The sequence below is a fragment of the Grammomys surdaster genome, unplaced genomic scaffold, assembly GCF_004785775.1.
Source record: "Grammomys surdaster isolate TR1022 unplaced genomic scaffold, NIH_TR_1.0 125947, whole genome shotgun sequence".
Lineage (NCBI taxonomy): Eukaryota > Metazoa > Chordata > Mammalia > Rodentia > Muridae > Grammomys > Grammomys surdaster.
This window is the reverse complement of record NW_021620769.1, coordinates 2051826-2068991: the sequence shown is the minus strand read 5'-3', so window position 1 is coordinate 2068991 and position 17166 is coordinate 2051826. Positions and strand designations below refer to the sequence as shown.

General features: G+C 38.9%; 1 protein-coding gene across 5 annotated transcripts in view; it reads right to left on the bottom strand.

Moving 5' to 3' along the window:
• The window catches only part of Anapc10 (anaphase promoting complex subunit 10), a 49676-nt gene that overhangs the window by 30505 nt on the left and 2005 nt on the right, over positions 1-17166 (bottom strand). For all 5 annotated transcript variants that reach the window (XM_028753396.1, XM_028753398.1, XM_028753395.1 and 2 more), the window contains exons 3-4: positions 10374-10464; positions 789-909 (exon numbers count right to left, since the gene is read on the bottom strand). In XM_028753396.1, coding sequence (XP_028609229.1) covers positions 789-909; positions 10374-10464 — 212 coding nt within the window. The remainder of the gene's footprint in view (positions 1-788; positions 910-10373; positions 10465-17166) is intronic.

Sequence of the window (17166 nt, the reverse complement as noted above, 5' to 3'; positions counted from 1 at the left end):
CATTAGATAATGCAGTTTCCTTCCCTAGTGCAGCCCTAAGAGTTGTTGAGTTTTGTCTGTGTCTTCCTTTCATAGCTATGACCTTCTCTTCTGTCTTTGTCTTTCAGATCCTGGCTAGAGACCCAGCATGCTCTCCCTGGTTCTGGGCGCCTTTACTCTTTCTCTACAGCTGCCCCACTAGCATACAACTCTGCTGACCGAGGCTGACCTATGTCAGCTGATCTCAAACAGCATGGCCTCCCCCTCTTTCCTCCATTCTTCTCCTCTGAGCAACTGTTAACTTTACAGCTTGCATGCCCTTGAATTTTTCTCTTAAACTATAAATAAATTGTCCATGAGTTTCCATGAGTCCATTCCTTTTTTTTTTTCATTAATGAGACTAAGAACCTCAAAAGGAGACCCTGATTTCCCAATTATTATATGATGGCACCAGTAGGACTTGCCAAGATTTCTGGTAACAGTTGTTTCCTGCCTTTTAATTCTTTAATCAGCAGTGAAAATGAACATGTTCCTACAACCTAGATGGTACTTATTTTGATGAATTAAAAAATGAACTCAATAAAGCAAATGTAGTAAAACATTAAAGCATTCCAAACTTGAGGGGATTACTGTGCAATTCTTCTAGCCTTTCTTATAACTGAAAATTCTATAATAAAGCATTAGAAAAAAGATGGCAGTTTAAAAATATATTACATGCATAGTTTTCAATATAATATTCTTGTTTTATGATTATCATTTATAGAATGAGTTAAAGAAACACACATTTTAAAAAAAATAAAAAAACATACCCGGATTTCTTGAAGGTTATGAAAATTATTTCCTACTCTGACTGAGATTTTGCTTGGAGTGTAGCTTTCATCAGATTTGTAGTCTGCATAAATACACAATGTCTTCACTGTTGTTTTCCTTCTAAAAACAATAAAATAAAAGCATGTGCTTTATCATACATATCAAAGATTTAGTGCCAAAGCGTCTTCTCTTCTGATGTTAAAAATGACAAGCCAAAGTGAGCAGTGGTGGTGCATGTGTTTAATCCCAGTACTTGGCGGCAGAGCCAGGTGGGTCTCTGACCTGGAGGCCAGCCTGGTCCACAGAGTGAGTTCCAGGACAGCCAGGGCTACACAGAGAAACCCTGTCTCAAAAAACATATACACCTACATACGTACATATGTACATACATACATCACAAGTATTTCAATCAACAATTTCCTTTTATTTTATTTCAACTTGCAGACTAAAACATGTAAAATACATAAGTACCAATATAGTATTTTACACAGACATACCTCACTGAGAACATTGTAAAGGACTAAATATATGCAAAGATGCATTTCAGGCAAATTAGGTACTTCAACATTAATAACGTCCATCCTTTTTATTTAGACATTAGACAAGGAAAGTAAGTGTTCTAACATGCTTGAATTTCTTTACTAATTAATTACTTAATTCCTTATATTAATACTTAAAAAAAACCTAAGTGAGAAAATGAACTCAATAAATAAACAACTTAAAAATAAAAAGCATACCATGCCACTTAATGTACAAAATAAAATTATATTCCATTTTTAAAATATACATACCTACCCCTTGGAAATAAGAAAAAAAACACATTATAGAAAAGCACCTCGGGGAATGGAAAAGAAAGGAAAACATGAGAAAATATCCTATTCTAAAAAACAAAGGAAGAGATTTAAACAGAGATATTTGTTTATCTTCATACTAGAAAATATCAGAATGACTGGCAGTATCCAAATTTCATTAGAAAAAGAGTACTGAATCAGTAAATACATTTGTGGCTCAAGTGAAATGAAAGTCCATTGCTTTCTGATCATGTTAGCTTTGTGTGTTTAACTTGGAGTAGTGATAAAGGTCAGGAAGCTAAAGAGGGGCTACTGATGTCTAGAGGCAGGAGAAGGAATGCCTTAGGCGAGGGGTGTGCAAGTTTGTAGAAGGACTCCCATCGGAGCGTGTATTTGAATGCTTACGCATCAGGAAGTGGCAGTACTTAAGATGATTAGGAAACACAGCAGGGCCTTGTTGGAGGAAGTTTGTCACTGGGAGTAGGCTTTGAGGTTTTAAAAGCCCAGTCAGGCCCAGTGTCTCTCTCCCTGCTGCCTGCAGACCCAGATTCTGAACTGTCGGCCTGCATGCCGTAATGCTTCCCACTCATATCACCTTAATTCTCTTCCTTATGATTTCTGTACTTTCTGAATAATTTTTTCAAGATAAATATGTGTCATTGGTCATCAGGGAAGAAAAATAGGCAATTTTTAAAAACAACCCTCCAGAAACATTTAGAAGTCTACTAAAAAGGGCTTTACAAGTTAAGTGCAAACTGGTACTGCTTAGTAACAATGAGTTCCTTGAACAAAAGTAGCCTATGTTAAAGGCCAGCCTATAAAACAGGGGTCTCCAGGTCTTCTCTGGGAAAGCAAACTTATATACCCGAAAAAAGGGCAAAAGTAAAGTTTTTTTTTTTTTTTTTTTTTTTTTCAAAAAATACACAAGACCCAGGAAGTGCTGACAGGACAGATACCTACATATGTTTCCAAAAAGCCAAGAGCCAGAGCCACCAAACTGACATCTCAGCAAGGACACATCAGGGAAAGCAAAGGATGCAGGGACACTTTAAGGCTACTAAAGACCATCTAATGAGCCATAAGCAGGAAGTAAAGGTCTTCCTATGACAGAGAGATCAGAGACCACAGAAATTAAAAAGAAAAAACAAGATATAAAAAATAAATCTTTTTACAGAATAGTATGACTTCCAAAATTATGAAATTCAGGGTAGCTTCAATACCAGGGTGAGTTTAGAAAGGTAAAGAATGGTAAAAATCAATGAAAATAAAAACCACAGCAACACACAGCAAGAGAATACTTTGTGTCTGACCCAGAACTAACGCTTCATATATATTCTCCCTTGGTTCCATCACCAGCTCACTTCTTTCTGACTAAAGAAGTAACACTAGGGTAAATGAGCTACGTAGAAAAGTTCCTAAGTGCTCTAATTCTACACAGAAAATCCTGTCATTTATCGAGTGACTGCACGTGGGAAGACTAAAGAACAGACTGAGTCCAAGTGGAAGATGCAGAAACCACTCAAAGCTTCCCTCTGCTCACGGTCACCACACTGAATGCCTACTACATGCAAGGCCCCTTGCAAAGCTCAGATGTGTCTGTCTGTCTTCCTTTAGTTAATTGTACTCTATCAGTTTACAGTGCTGTAGACAGTTGCACTTGTTCACATTTGCACTAAACCATACTTCTTTTCTTGAGGCTTATGCATCAGAAATGATGGATATAATTTATGCTATATACATATGTATACTAGGTTTGTAGAAGAAACTGCTACTGCACCAAAAGTTTAAAACTGCTACTGTATGAGGTACAGTGAAATGGTTTTAAAGCAACTAAAGTTTTCCTCATACTAATTCAAAAAGTACTAATACTGCATTAAAATCACATTGTTTCTCAAATAATGCACATGGGAAGATAAAATATACAACTGAGTCATAGTGGAAAATGCTGCAATTCCTCAAATCACATTGTAATTATGGGCACTGTGCGGAGTGAACACCTACTATATGCCAAGCGCCTTGTTAAACTCCTAGGAAACACAGCTAGAAGGGAAAGGGAGAAATGTTTCCCTGATACTGGCTGACATTCTTGACTTCCCTCAGTTTTCCTATTAAAAACACTTTCTCCTAACAGTTTCAGGCAGGAAGCTAGCACTGCCTTTGTTCCTTCATGCCACACATCTAATAAAACCAAGCATATCTGGTTTATCTACAAATGTAAGTCTTAGTAAGTCTTTAATTCTAGGGTTTGCTATTACCATATACCCTTAACTGAAGATTGAATGTAGTTAGTGTGCTTCTCATTAGCGCCTCAGTTCTAACAAGTGATATTTTGTCCTGTACTTGCTGACTCCTGAATAATTCCTCATCTAGTTAAGAATCTTTGGCATGCCAGGCAGTGGTAGCTTCCCAGCACTTGGGAAGCAGAGACAGGTGGAACTCTGTGAATTCAAGGACAGCCTGGTCTGCAGAGTGAGTTCCAAGACAGCAAGGGCTATTCAGAGAAACTGTGTCTTGAAAAACAACAACAACAAAAAAGATTCTATGACATTACAATGGAAGATGTCTGCAACAGGTATTCATAGCTACCGTTATCCTTTATCCCTTCTTTCTTCAAAATATCCAACTAAAAGAGGCATGCTACCTGAAAAGTAGTTATAAGTAAATTGTAGCCTGTCAATGTCTAATCTTGCATTATAGTGCAGCAGTATTTCAAGGGAAGATATGTCCCTTTTGTCTTCCTTCCTATTCCTTCCTGGAATTCAGAGGTACTGGAATTCTCGGAACTCCAGTAGGAGTCATAAGTTCACCTTAAAACTAAAACCTAAGAGAAAAGAAGGAAAGAGTGAAAGAAGTGAGTGACCCAGAGTCACGAACACCCTCAGGGTATCTATCACAGCACTCTTTAGCTTTCTCTTGCATGGAAAACAGAGGCAATAAATGTTCACCTCATTGAAAACATTTGTTCAAGACTCTATACTAGAGCTAGCTCACACATATTATGTCCACTGCACAGATGAGAAAACTTGCACTGAGAACAAGCTAACCAAGAAGTCCTTACTTACAAATCTAAGAGATAGTCAAAAATTAATCTAAGTCTATAATTACACTACATTAATGTAAATAACTCCTAATGTACAATACTTAAAACACAAAATAACTGTAAAATTCTGTTTACTTTCCCTCTTAACATGCTATATAACAATACTAAATAGCATATGGCTCACACACTTGTCTAAAACAAAAGCAAATAATATATATTGTTCCTACAATAGTAAAAATGTGTTTTGGGGTTTGTTTCTAATCATTAATCGGATGCTAAAATAGAACTTCTACTAAAAAGAGGACAGATGAAAATTTAATATTAAATTTCAGCATATATAGTATTAAAAGACAAAGAAAAAAAAAGTCTAGGATATCTTCTGGCCACAGAAAAGCTGCAAGACTTGCCTTCTTACCACAAACTCTAGAATACAAGAAAACACAGAACTACTACTGCAGGCTTGAGAGCCGCAGAACTACAGGTCCAGAGCAAAAGAAGCAACACGGAGAACCCTCAAGTGGGCACCCTGTGGTCATCTCTGAACTGAAATGGAGGTAAGACGCCAACAAAGTCTGGCAGTCTCAACACACAGCACAAAGAGGACTAGTGGGACAGCAGATGGACAGGCAGGGAGGAGGTACAAGTCTGGATCACAGGTAGAGACCCACCACTGGGAGAGCACGGATGAGAACCGCAAGCCAAAGGTCACGGAGGGCTGGGCATGAGCGCAATTCCAACCAAAGAAAATGCCTACATTTATTTCAGACCCTAGATAGCAAACAACCTAAGGATGCTAATTTTGACAAAACAGACAGCATTATACACTGTCTGGAGACTCAGGTAAGGAAGGTGACAGGCATTCTCTTGTTAATGCTAGTTTGTGGTCTACCTTTCTGAGTAAGCCTTTCAAAGTATACAGTAGTTTTCTAGAAAGGATTCCGAAAAAGCCTTAGTGACGAAGCAGAACTCAGAGTCCAGCTGCTATAAGTCAGAGAACAAAGAGGGTCACAGAAAAGAAAAGTAACACTCGTCTCAGTCTGGGAAGAAACAATTACTTTTTATAAAGTTGTCATATATACTAACATATAATAGGGTATTACTAAATTTAATGAATGACTAAACTTATTATAATTCTTCACATAATTTCTAATATGGTAAGTAAAAAAGTAAACAAAAAATTGTTGGAGTCCTAAATCAAAGTTTACCATGGGCATTAAGAACAAAAGTTTGAGAAAATCTACTAAAACAGGACTAATGAGTTATAGCTTGCAAGTACAAGCCAAATGTGTGTGCGCCATCTACTTTTTAAATAAAGTTTTACTTAAAGAAGTATTCATTTACATGTTTTCTGTGATTGCTTTTACATTAAAACAAAAAAAAATGAGTATCTGCAACAGAGTACTTTTATAAATCTGCAACAGAAACAACTTTAAAATGGGCAAAGGATTTAAATAGCAGTTCTTCAAAGAGGACAAATGTCTAGTAAGTACACTAGGTGTTATGGTTTGAATGTCAAATGACCCTCACAGGCTCCTGTAGTTGAACACTTGGTTCCCAGCTAGTGGCACGATTTTAGGGATTATGAAGGTTTAGTATGTAGGGCATGGCTGACAAGGACGTGTCACTGAGGTAGATCTTTGAAGGATAAACTAGTCTATCTTTCTAATCTGTAAAGATGTGAAGAGCTGCTGCACACACACATGCACACACACGCTCCTGCTGCTTCTTCCACCACACCTTCCTTGCCATGACAGCCTATAGCCTCTGAAACTGAACCAAAGTAACCCTTCCTCTTAAGTGGCATCTGTCAGCCATTTTACCTGAGAGAAGTAACAAATCTACCTGGGAAACAAGAATAAAATCTATTGTGTTACCACTTCACACAAATTAATATGATCATTACTTCAAAAAAGAAAACCACAGATTCTGACGTAATGTGGGGAGGAAATGAGGTTAATATGCACTGTCCGTGGGAATGTAAAATAGGGTATTTCTATGTAAAACAGTATGGACATACCTTAAAATATTAAACAGAACTACCATTTGATTCTAATAATGAGAAAAATGATAGATCCTCTATCTCAGAAGGGGATTCCATAGATTACCAAAAAAGGTATATATCTAAAAATTCTATTAAAACTATTCAAGAAGTGAAGTATATACTATTTCATGATTGTTTTTAGTATACAGTATAGAGTGTAATTTACACAACAAATGCTAGTATTGAACAATTAAATTTGGATGCACAATATTGAATTTTTAAGCTATCATACTTGTATTCCTAGACCAGCAATTTGTCTCAGGTTTATAGGACAGAATGTCAAAAAGCACAGGCTCTGAAATCAGAATACTTATATTCAAACTGTAATTCTACAACTTATTTATTATATGACCTGGACTAGTTTATCTAGGCCTCTAATAAATTATAAAGGTTAAATTAAATATAAATGAGGTATCAGTTATTTTTCTCATTGTTGTGACACCTGACAAGAAGGCACAGCCCATCATGAAAGGGAATGGCATAGGAAGAGCTCATGGCTATGGCACCAGGTGTGAGGCTACTAGCTCACATCTGTGCAGAACCAGAAGCAAAGAACAGGAAGTGCTGCCATTCCTTTGGCTTTCTCCTCTTTCTCTTTTTCTCACTTTAGGTCCCCAGGCCATGGAATGATGCCAGCAATATTCAAGGTGAATCTCACTTCTTCAGTTAAACATTTTTGGAAAGCCCTCACAGATGGACCCAGGAGTGTGTCTTCTAGGGGACTGTCATAGTTAGGGTTAACATAGCTGTGATGAAATCCCATAACAGAAGCCACTTGGGGAGGGAAGGGTTTAATTCTCTCACAATTCCACATAAGAGTTCATCATCAAAAGCAGTGATGGCAGGAACTCAAGCAGGGCAGGGACACAGAGGCAGGGCTGATGCAGAAGTCATAGAGGGGTGCTGCTTACAGGCTTCTTCCCCACAGTTCACTCAGCCTGCTTTCTTATAGAATCCAGGAGCACCAGCCCAACGATGGCACCACTTGCAATGGGCTGAGCTTCCCCATCAATCACTAATTAAGAAAACGTCCTACAGCCAGATCTTAAGGAGGCATTTTCTGAATTAAGTTTCCCTCCTTTTAGATAACTCTAGCTTGTATCAACTGACATAAAACTAGTCACCACAGAAATTGTAACCTAATCAAGATGATGATGGAGATTAATTGGTGAAGAACACGTCACCTCATGTAACATTCAAGCTGTGTCCTGTTTACGGCTTACTACATTTGCCCACATTTGTGGTGAGAAAGCAGACAGATACGGAAAAGGAGAGGTCTGAATAGGAAAAGGAGTATGAGCCCAGTTAAAGCCGCACAGAAGTAGATAGGTTGGCAGTTGTCTGAGTCACAGTTCTATTGCTGTGAAGACACCATGACCAAGACAACACTTATAAAAGAAGGCATTTAATTGCAGGCATGATTATAGTTTCAGACGGTTAGTCCATGATCATCATGGCATCATGGGGCTGAGAGCCTACACACTTTTATCTGTAGGCAGGCAAAGAGAGACTGGGTGTGGCATGCACTTTTGAAACCTCAAAGCATAACCCCACCCACTGAAAACTCTAGGGTATAGCTTGATGAGTGGGCTATGTATGAAGGTGTGAAGGACAAAGCCTAATTTGCAATGGAAACCCAGTATATTAGAGAAATCAGAAACATGAATATCCACCCCACCACCACCACTACCCAAAAAGCGTGGAGCTAGCCTAAAAGAGAAGTCATACATGTTATAGGCCTGAAGTTGAAAGGTGGACCTCCCCAAGCCTATGAAGCACGATGATGGACATCAAGACACAAAACTCGGGTTAACCTGCTAAGCTTGGTCTTGCTTTGGTCTGCTCTTTCCTTCTCAAGCTCCCGTTTGTCTCCTTTGAATTGGAATGTTTACCTGTATGCTAAAACTGTATGTATAGTTTTTTTCTTTTTAAATCTTACAGGGGTTTGCAGTAAAGAGACTGCTTTTAAGTCTCAGAAGAGATTCTGAACTTGGAATTTTGAAAGGTAAGATAACTGGAGGACTATTGAGAATTTTAAAGATGGACTGAATACATTGTGCATACTGAGATGGCTATGGGCCTAAGTCAAATGGAAAATGTCCCTTATAGGCTCATGTCCCGAACAAATGGAACTATTGAAAGGTGGGGCCAAGTTAGAGGAAGCCAGTTACTTAATATGTGAGTTGGAAGATAGATTAGCCTTGACATTTATAACTTGACCCCACTTACTGCCCTGGTTCAGCCCTCTTATCTAATAAAATGTGAACCATCAGCCTCGCTTTTCTACCATTATGCTGCCTACATCGTAATGTACTACACCCTTAAACTATGAAACAAAATCCTCCTTTAAGCTGTCTCTCATCAGGAATCTGGTGTCACTGATGAGGAATATTATCAGTAGTAAAGTAGTCCTGATTTTTTTTTCTGAGACAAGGTTTCTATGAGTAGCTCTGGCTGTCTTAGAACTCACTCTGTAGACCAGGCTGGCCTCAAATTCACAGAAATCTGCCTGCCTCCGCCTCCCAGGTGCTGGGATTAAAGGTGTGCACCATCATGCCTGGCAGTAGCTAGTATATTAACCTTTAAAAAAGTTAACTGGTATCACTGGCAACTTAGAATGTTGGCACACTGTGTCAGCAAACTGCTGCTTTGCACCTGCTTTTGGAGAATACAGTTTAACTGAGGGCACTAAACTCAGTCACTAATGTGTTGACATTTGGCTGTTTCGATACTGTAATGGCAGAACTGCAGAGCTGAAATGGAGACCAGAGGCACTATAAGACTTAAACATTTACTATCTACTCAAAAGAAGTTTGCTGATATGTACCCTACAACAGCAGAAGGAAGCACCTAAAACCTAGCATCTTAGAATGGTAGCGGGTATAATGTAGGAAGATACCCAGGCTGACTAGCTTTCATACTGCCAGTAAATCCAGAGCATTAAGACAAACATACAGGTATTTTCCTATCTCAAAAATAGTCATCATTTTAAAACTCAGATTCAATGTCAAGTTTTTTCAAAAGTTAAGTGCAAATATGACAAGTACATAAATGTCATACCTAAAAAACTTACAAGCATCATATATTAAGGCATTATACCAGATCATAAAATATATTTTTCTACTGTATCTCCTAAATTAAATCAAATTATTTCAGAGCTATCTATATAAAGTATCAGAAATGTACAATGAGGACTAAGGAGCCTACTCAGTGGATCAAATGTAAGTACCTGAGCTCAGATCCCTAGAACACATGGGAAAGAGAGATGCCTGTAACTCTTAACTCCTCGGGACGAGGCAGGAGGAAGGGCAGAGAAGGTGGACCCCGAAGCTCAGTGGCCAGTCAGCCTAGCCATAGTGATGACCTTCAGGTTCACTGAGACCCTGCCCCAAAAATATAAAGATTCAGACCAACCGGGAAAAGACACTGACCATCAACCTGGGCCTATGTATGTGCATTCATGCATTCAACTGTGTGCATGTGCACCCTACATACATACATACACACACACACGGTGAGGGGGTAGGGAGACAGGGTCACATAAAGATAAAACAGAATATACTGAAGCTGCTTGCAATCTGGATGGCTAAATAGAGTCTGAAAGCAATTAAGTATTTTCATTTTAATTTCCGTATTTTCTGAACTTTTATTTAAATAATTTCCTTGTCCACTTATAACCCACACTATATTTAAAAAGTAAAAACTGGATTACCTGAATTGGATGTTCACTAAATGAGGCTGGGAGCCATCAGATTGCCAGTAAGTTTCTAGATTGTCATCTCGTAACTGATCCACTCCAAACCCTAGAAACAGTGAAGATGGCAACAAATTTCCATGAAAAAGTTAAGCATTTAAAACATAAAATTATCAAGCCGGGCGGTGGTGGCGCACGCCTTTAATCCCAGCACTTGGGAGGCAGAGGCAGGCGGATTTCTGAGTTCAAGGCCAGCCTGGTCTACAGGGTGAGTTCCAGGACAGCCAGGGCTACTCAGAGAAACCCTGTCTCAAAAAAAAAACAAAAACAAAAAAAATATATATATAAAATTATCATACATATTTGTCTGGAAATTTTGATATAGAAGACAGAATATGAAATTTAACCAGAATTTTTCTATTCTTTCATCTAGATTTCAGCTCTAACGATCTCCTAATGGGCTGTGTTTGTTGTTTACTGATAGACTGTTTATTTTAAAAGTGTGAGGCCCTGGGTTCGATCCCCTTACACACACTAAAGTTTATACTATGACAAATGTTTTAGGTGGCTAGGTTTTAAAAATCATCTTTGGAGATATATAAGGTCTCTATTTGCATAAGTCCAAGTTTTTATCCTTTTATAATTGGATCATAAGAACGACCCACCCCGTGATAGCCTTTAAAGTAGGTAGATGTAAGCAGGCTCAGTATGTCATACTTGCTTTTTGCTACTTTTTTAAAAAAGATTTATTTATTCTATGTATGTGAGTACACTGTTGCTCTCTTCAGACTCACCAGAAGAGGGCACTGGATCCCATTACAGATGGTTGTGAGCCACCATGTGGTTGCTGGGAATTGAACTCAGGAGCTCTGGAAAAGCAGTCAGTGCTCTTTACCACCTAGACATCTCTTCGGCCCCTTTTTGCTACTTTTTAAGTTCCCTAATAAGGATAGCTAACTCTCATGATTCGTAAGAGAGACCTTAGTTAAATGTTCTATTGAGTTAAAGGCTTTTTCTACTTATTTGACGTTGGCTGAGTTTTTTTCCCCGTTTTACAACTTTATTTGTATCTTAGCTCAAAGAATTTCATAAAATATTTAGTGTTAAGCAAAATAAATAGCAAAAATCTTTTAACTCAAGACTAATTTGAAATATGTTTCTAAGACATTACTTATGAAAGATTAATGGAAAAAACTAATAAGCTTAATCTTTTGGGAACTGATTACTCTGGATTTTTACCTCTAGGACACTAAGTATGATTACCAGCCTTCATTTCCATATTTTTTTCTCACAAGCAGGATGTCTTATAAACATAAACTCACCACCTCTTTTCTAAGGCTCCCAGCTTCATTACTATATCTGAGTTTAACAAGACCTTGGCAGATCTGTTTTAACAGCTTTGACAGGGATTATGTACCCATGTAAGGTATTACTCAGAGGAGGAAAAAAGTCTGTATGTCCTACCAGTCTTCAGTGGTTCTTTAAGGTTTTATTTTTTATGTATTTGTGTGCATGTGTGCACGTGCATGAGAGTGCTTGCTGTAGAGAGAAGAGGGCACTGAATCCCCTGGAGTGGAGTTAGAGGCACTGTGAGCTGTACAATGGAGACTCTGACCTCAGATCGTCTGTAAAGCAGCAAGTACTCCACAGCTGAGCACTCTCCAGCTGCAGTGCTTCCTCCAGCGTGGCCCTTACAGCAGCAACAGCATTCTAGAACTGCGACACCAGCAGTTCTGAGCGGTCAGCCTCCCTCGGAGTCTGTGTTTGATGGCTCTCTGGGGTGATTCTGACACACAGCTACTTCTCAAAGACCGCAATTCTTATTCTTGGCACTATTTATCTTCTGGACTCAACGATGCTTTGTGGGGAGGTGGCTGTCCTGACTTTTACTTACTTGATACCCAGAAAACAACAACAATTCTTCCTCCTTTCCACAGTCATGACAATTAAATATCTGCAGATACTGCTAAAGGTTGGGGCTCAGGTACGGGCAACAAAATCATCCAGAAGTAAAATCTATTGTCCCAAGGCAAAGAAAAACACTATTTCTTTTGGTTATCGTTATTGTTTAGCAAATGTTTCTTTTTCTCTTGGCCCTCCAAGAGTGGCATGTGCTCATATTTGGGCTTAGTCCAGACTGATTTGGATACAACACAATGTGAGTGAATGTGACACAAGCTGCAGTTTTAACATGCTTACAAGGTCTGATTAACATTCTAGATGTTTCCAAGAGAACATGTCTAGATCCATGGAGCAGATACAATAACTGAGAGATACATTTAGTATCAAAGCCATTGTCTTAAGCATCTCTAGCAACACAATTGCTTTCACACTGGATAGGAGGCTATTACAACTGAGCCACATGTCTTGACTTCAAAGACCTAACAAGGAATATGTGGGGTCAGGTGTGGTGGCACACACCCTTAATTCCAGTGGTTGGGAGGCAAAGGCAGGCAGATCTCTGTAAGTTTGAGGCCAGCCTGATCTACATAGAGAGTTCCAGGCCAGTCAGAGCTACATAAAAAGACCCTGTCAGAGAAACACAGAAAAGACACACACATACACACACGCAGAAGGAATATGGACTTCATAAAAGTATTTATCTATAACTATAGCCTACAACTATTTACATTTCAACTAGATAAAACCAATGTGTTTTCTCCTTGTACTTTTTTTTTTTTTTTTTTTTGGTTTTTCGAGACAAGGTTTCTCTGTGTAGCCCTGGCTGTCCTGGAACTCACTCTGTAGACCAGGCTGGCCTCTCCTTGTACTTAAAATCCAAATTCTTTGTGTATGTGTGCATGCTTGTGGTATATACAAGTGTTACGTATTTGTGTGTGTACATGCATACATGTCTGCATGTGGAAACCAGAAGTCAACATTGGGTATCTTCCCAGTCTCCACTTATTTTGTGTGTATGTGTATTTGTGTTGAATGTATATGTTCATGCAGGCATGTGCATGTGGGTGTAGGGAGCTGCATAAAGTGTGCAGAAGCCAGAGGTCAATGTCTTGTGTCTTCCTCAATCACTCTCTTCATTATTTTATAAAAGTGTCTCTCACTGACCCTGGAGCTCATCAATTCAGCAAGACAATCTGGCCAACAAATACCAGGTATCCTCTTATCTCTGCCTCCTAAGCCCCTGGAATATAGGCACTCCTGCCACGCCAAAATTTTTACACAGCAACTAGGGGTCAAAGTCCTCTGGCTAGAGAAATGGATCAACAGTTAAAAACGTTCACTGTAACTGGGTGTGATGGCACAAGCCTTTAGTTCCAGCACTAGGGAGGCAGAGGCAGGCAGATCTCTGTGAGTTCAAGGCCAGTCTGGTCTACAAAGGAAGTTCCAGAGCTACAGAGAAATCCTGCCTCAAATAACACCCTCTGCCCAAAAAAAGGAAGGAAAAAAAATGGAATTCTTCAAAAACCTAAAGTCAAGGACAAAACCATCCAGAACAGATGTGAAATGTGTCAGATGCTTAGAGTCAGCAGAATAAGTAGTTACAAATGGCATGAACCGTTTGGGACATTATGAAAATGCTTCATTATAATGATGCTTACATGACTATAACTTAAAATTCATAAAAGTGTTCATGTAAAAGAGGTCCTATTGTATGGAAATTATATTCTAATAAAGTATCTGTTGAAAAAAAGACAATCTTGGGCTGGAGAGATGGCTCAAAAAGTTAAGGGCACCAACTGCTCTTCCAGAGGTCCTGAGTTCAATTCCCAGCACTCACATGGTGGCTCACAACCATCTGAAATGGGATCCAATGCTGTCTCTGTTGTGTCTGAAGACAGAGACAGTATACCCACAGACATGAAATTAAATAAACAAATAAATAAATATTTAAAAAAAAAAAAAACCTGTCAAGCAGTGGTGGTGCACGCCTTTAATCCCAGCACTTGACTTGGGAGGCAGAGGCAGACGGATTTCTGAGTTCAAGGCCAGCCTGGTCTACAGAGTGAGTTCCAGGACAGCCAGGACTACACAGAGAATCCCTGCCTTTCAAAACAAAGCAAAAAAAAAAAAAAAAGAAAGGAAGGAAGAAAAGAAAAAAGAAAGAAAGAAAGAAAGAAAGAAAGAAAGAAAGAAAGAACAAAAGACAATCTTGAGGAGAAACAAAATAGACTTAGTTGGAAAACTAGCTATAAGAGTTGAACTATAGGGGTGGAGAGATGGCTCAGTGTGGTTAAGGGCACTAACTGCTCTTTCAGAGAACCAGGGTTCAAATCCCAGCACTTACATGGCAGCTTACAGCTGTCTGTAACTGCAAGATCTGACATTCTCACATAAACATAAACATACATGCAGCCAAAACATCAATACATATAAGATAATAATAATAATAACAACTTAGAATTCCTCATGATAAGGAATTTCTCTCAACTTAAGTCTTCAGATTGAAAATGCCTAACAAGGTTGCTCTCTACAAACTGTCAGCAAGGCCCTACAACATCTATCCAACTCACTGAAGATGGAGATTGTCAAGCCAGTGCCTACATAGAGCCTTCACTCCCTACATTTCAGCATCTTTGGTTATAGGAAAGTATCCTGCAAAAGAGAAACATAAACACCAAGCCAGATACAAATGCTTTATCTACAATGGTGTACTGCCTGCAAAATGTGCTAGGACTAGGAGTAACCAGCCAGTAACTGATTAGACTAAAGGAAGAACCCATACCTGACACTGCTTGGATGACCAAGAACCTGAGACTAGATAGCCTAGGGACTGAGGGTAAAACCAAATAATACTGGTCTAAAAAAGACAAAGAAATGTAGTGATAAAATGACTCTTAATGACATTCTTCTATACTCACAGATCAGAGCCCTGCTCAATTATCATCACAGAACCCTCCTCCTGAAGCAGATGGAATGAACACAGAGACCCACAGGCAGACAAGATGCAGAGAGTGAGACCTTGGAACACTCAACCCTAAACAGGATGCCTCTACAGATCTCCCCTCAGATCTCAAAGAACCCCACAGAAGAAGGGGTGCAGAGAGTATACAAGCTGCCAGAGGAGACAGAAGACTCTAAAAACACAAAGTCCTTTAACTCAACATGAGCACAGCTCATATGAACTCACAGAGACTAAAGCAGCATGAACAGGGTCTGCATGGTCTGCATCAGGTCCTCTGTGTTTGTACTTTCGCTTCCAGTTTACTGTTTTTAAGGGACTCCTAAGTATGTGAACAAGTGGGTTTCTGATGCTTGTGCCATCTTATGGGATCTTTTCCGTCTGTTGGTTTGTCTTGTCCAAACCCAATATAATAGTTTTTGCTTTATCTTAGTGTATTTTGTTACGGATTTCTTAAAAAGAAAAATGAATGAAAGAATGAAAAACTAGCCACTAGGGTGAAGTTAACAACTGAACTGTCACTTATACTTCCTAGGAGGAGAAATCAGTTTTCTCCAATAGAGCCACACTGGGTGTACCAACCACTCAGGATAGGCCTCATGTTTATTTGGTTACAGTGTGCAAGAATATGCACATGTGTGTGCTTGCATGCGTGTGTGCTTCTGTGTGTATGGTTTTATTTTAGCTTTGGGGTTTTGGGGTTTTTTTTTGTTTTTTTTTGGGTTTTTGGTTTGAGAAGGTTTTGTTATATAGTTTTTTTGTTTGTTTTGAGAAAGAAGTTAGATGGGTATGGGGGAGAGTACAGGTTAGGACTTGGGGGAGAGGAAGAATATGATCAAAATACATTTAAATTTAAATTTTTTTTAAATAATAAAAAAAATTTTAAAAAGAGTAACTGGAGCAGTGGGGGCAGCAGTGGAGGCAGGGGAGCAGCAGTGGAGGCAGGGGAGCAGCATAGCCTTTGCTAAGGCTGCTGTAAGGACTGGATGACATAATAAAGCTAGAATGGTCCGCGGCCAAAGGCAGCATCACACCTGCCTGTGTTGCTTCTGTGACACTGTAGTTAACAAGCAGACTCTACAACAGTAGCATTTCACAGAGTCTGAACTTTTATAGCCTTAAGTACATTTTGCTTTTCAGGTTCCACTACATTGTTCTCAAGTGTTTCTCATGTTTCAAATCTCAAAATTTGCCATCTTAGTACTTTAGTGGCTACTTTGAAAATAATTTTACACTAATCTTTTTAAAATTATTACAAAAAAAAGAAAAATGCCTATCAAATTATAGGTTAGGTTAAATGGGAAAAAGTTACACATATAACCTACCATGACACATCCTAGCAAAACACACGGACTCCAAGAATACAGAGAAAACTCTTAGATGCTTCCAGGAAGGACAGCAAGCACAAAATGTGAATTAAACAATAACTACATAATACCAGAGATGGGATAGGGTAAGGATAGGATCTTAGGAAAAAGTTAAACTAATAAATAATAAAAATCTTACTGATATTAGTAATGTAGCTGGATAAAAGTATACAATAAATGAAAACTCAGTTCATTAAACTTGAAGTATCTACACAAAAAGAACATTAAAGGTAGTCTAGTGCATAAGAAAACTATAAGCAACCAGGCAGTGGTGGCGCACGCCTTTAATCCCAGCACTTGGGAGGCAGAGGCAGGTGGATTTCTGAGTTCAAGGCCAGCCTGGTCTACAGAGTGAGTTCCAGGACAGCCAGGACTATACAGAGAAACCCTGCCTCGAAAAACCAAAAAAAAAAAAAAAGAAAGAAAGAAAGAAAACTATAAGTAGGGCATCCTTTAATCCAAGCGCTTGGGAGGCAAAGGTTCTGAATTTAAGGCCAACCTGGTCTACAGAGCAAGTTCCTGGATAACAAGGCTACACAGAGAAACTATGTCTCGAAAAAAAGAAAAGAGAGGAGAGGAGAGG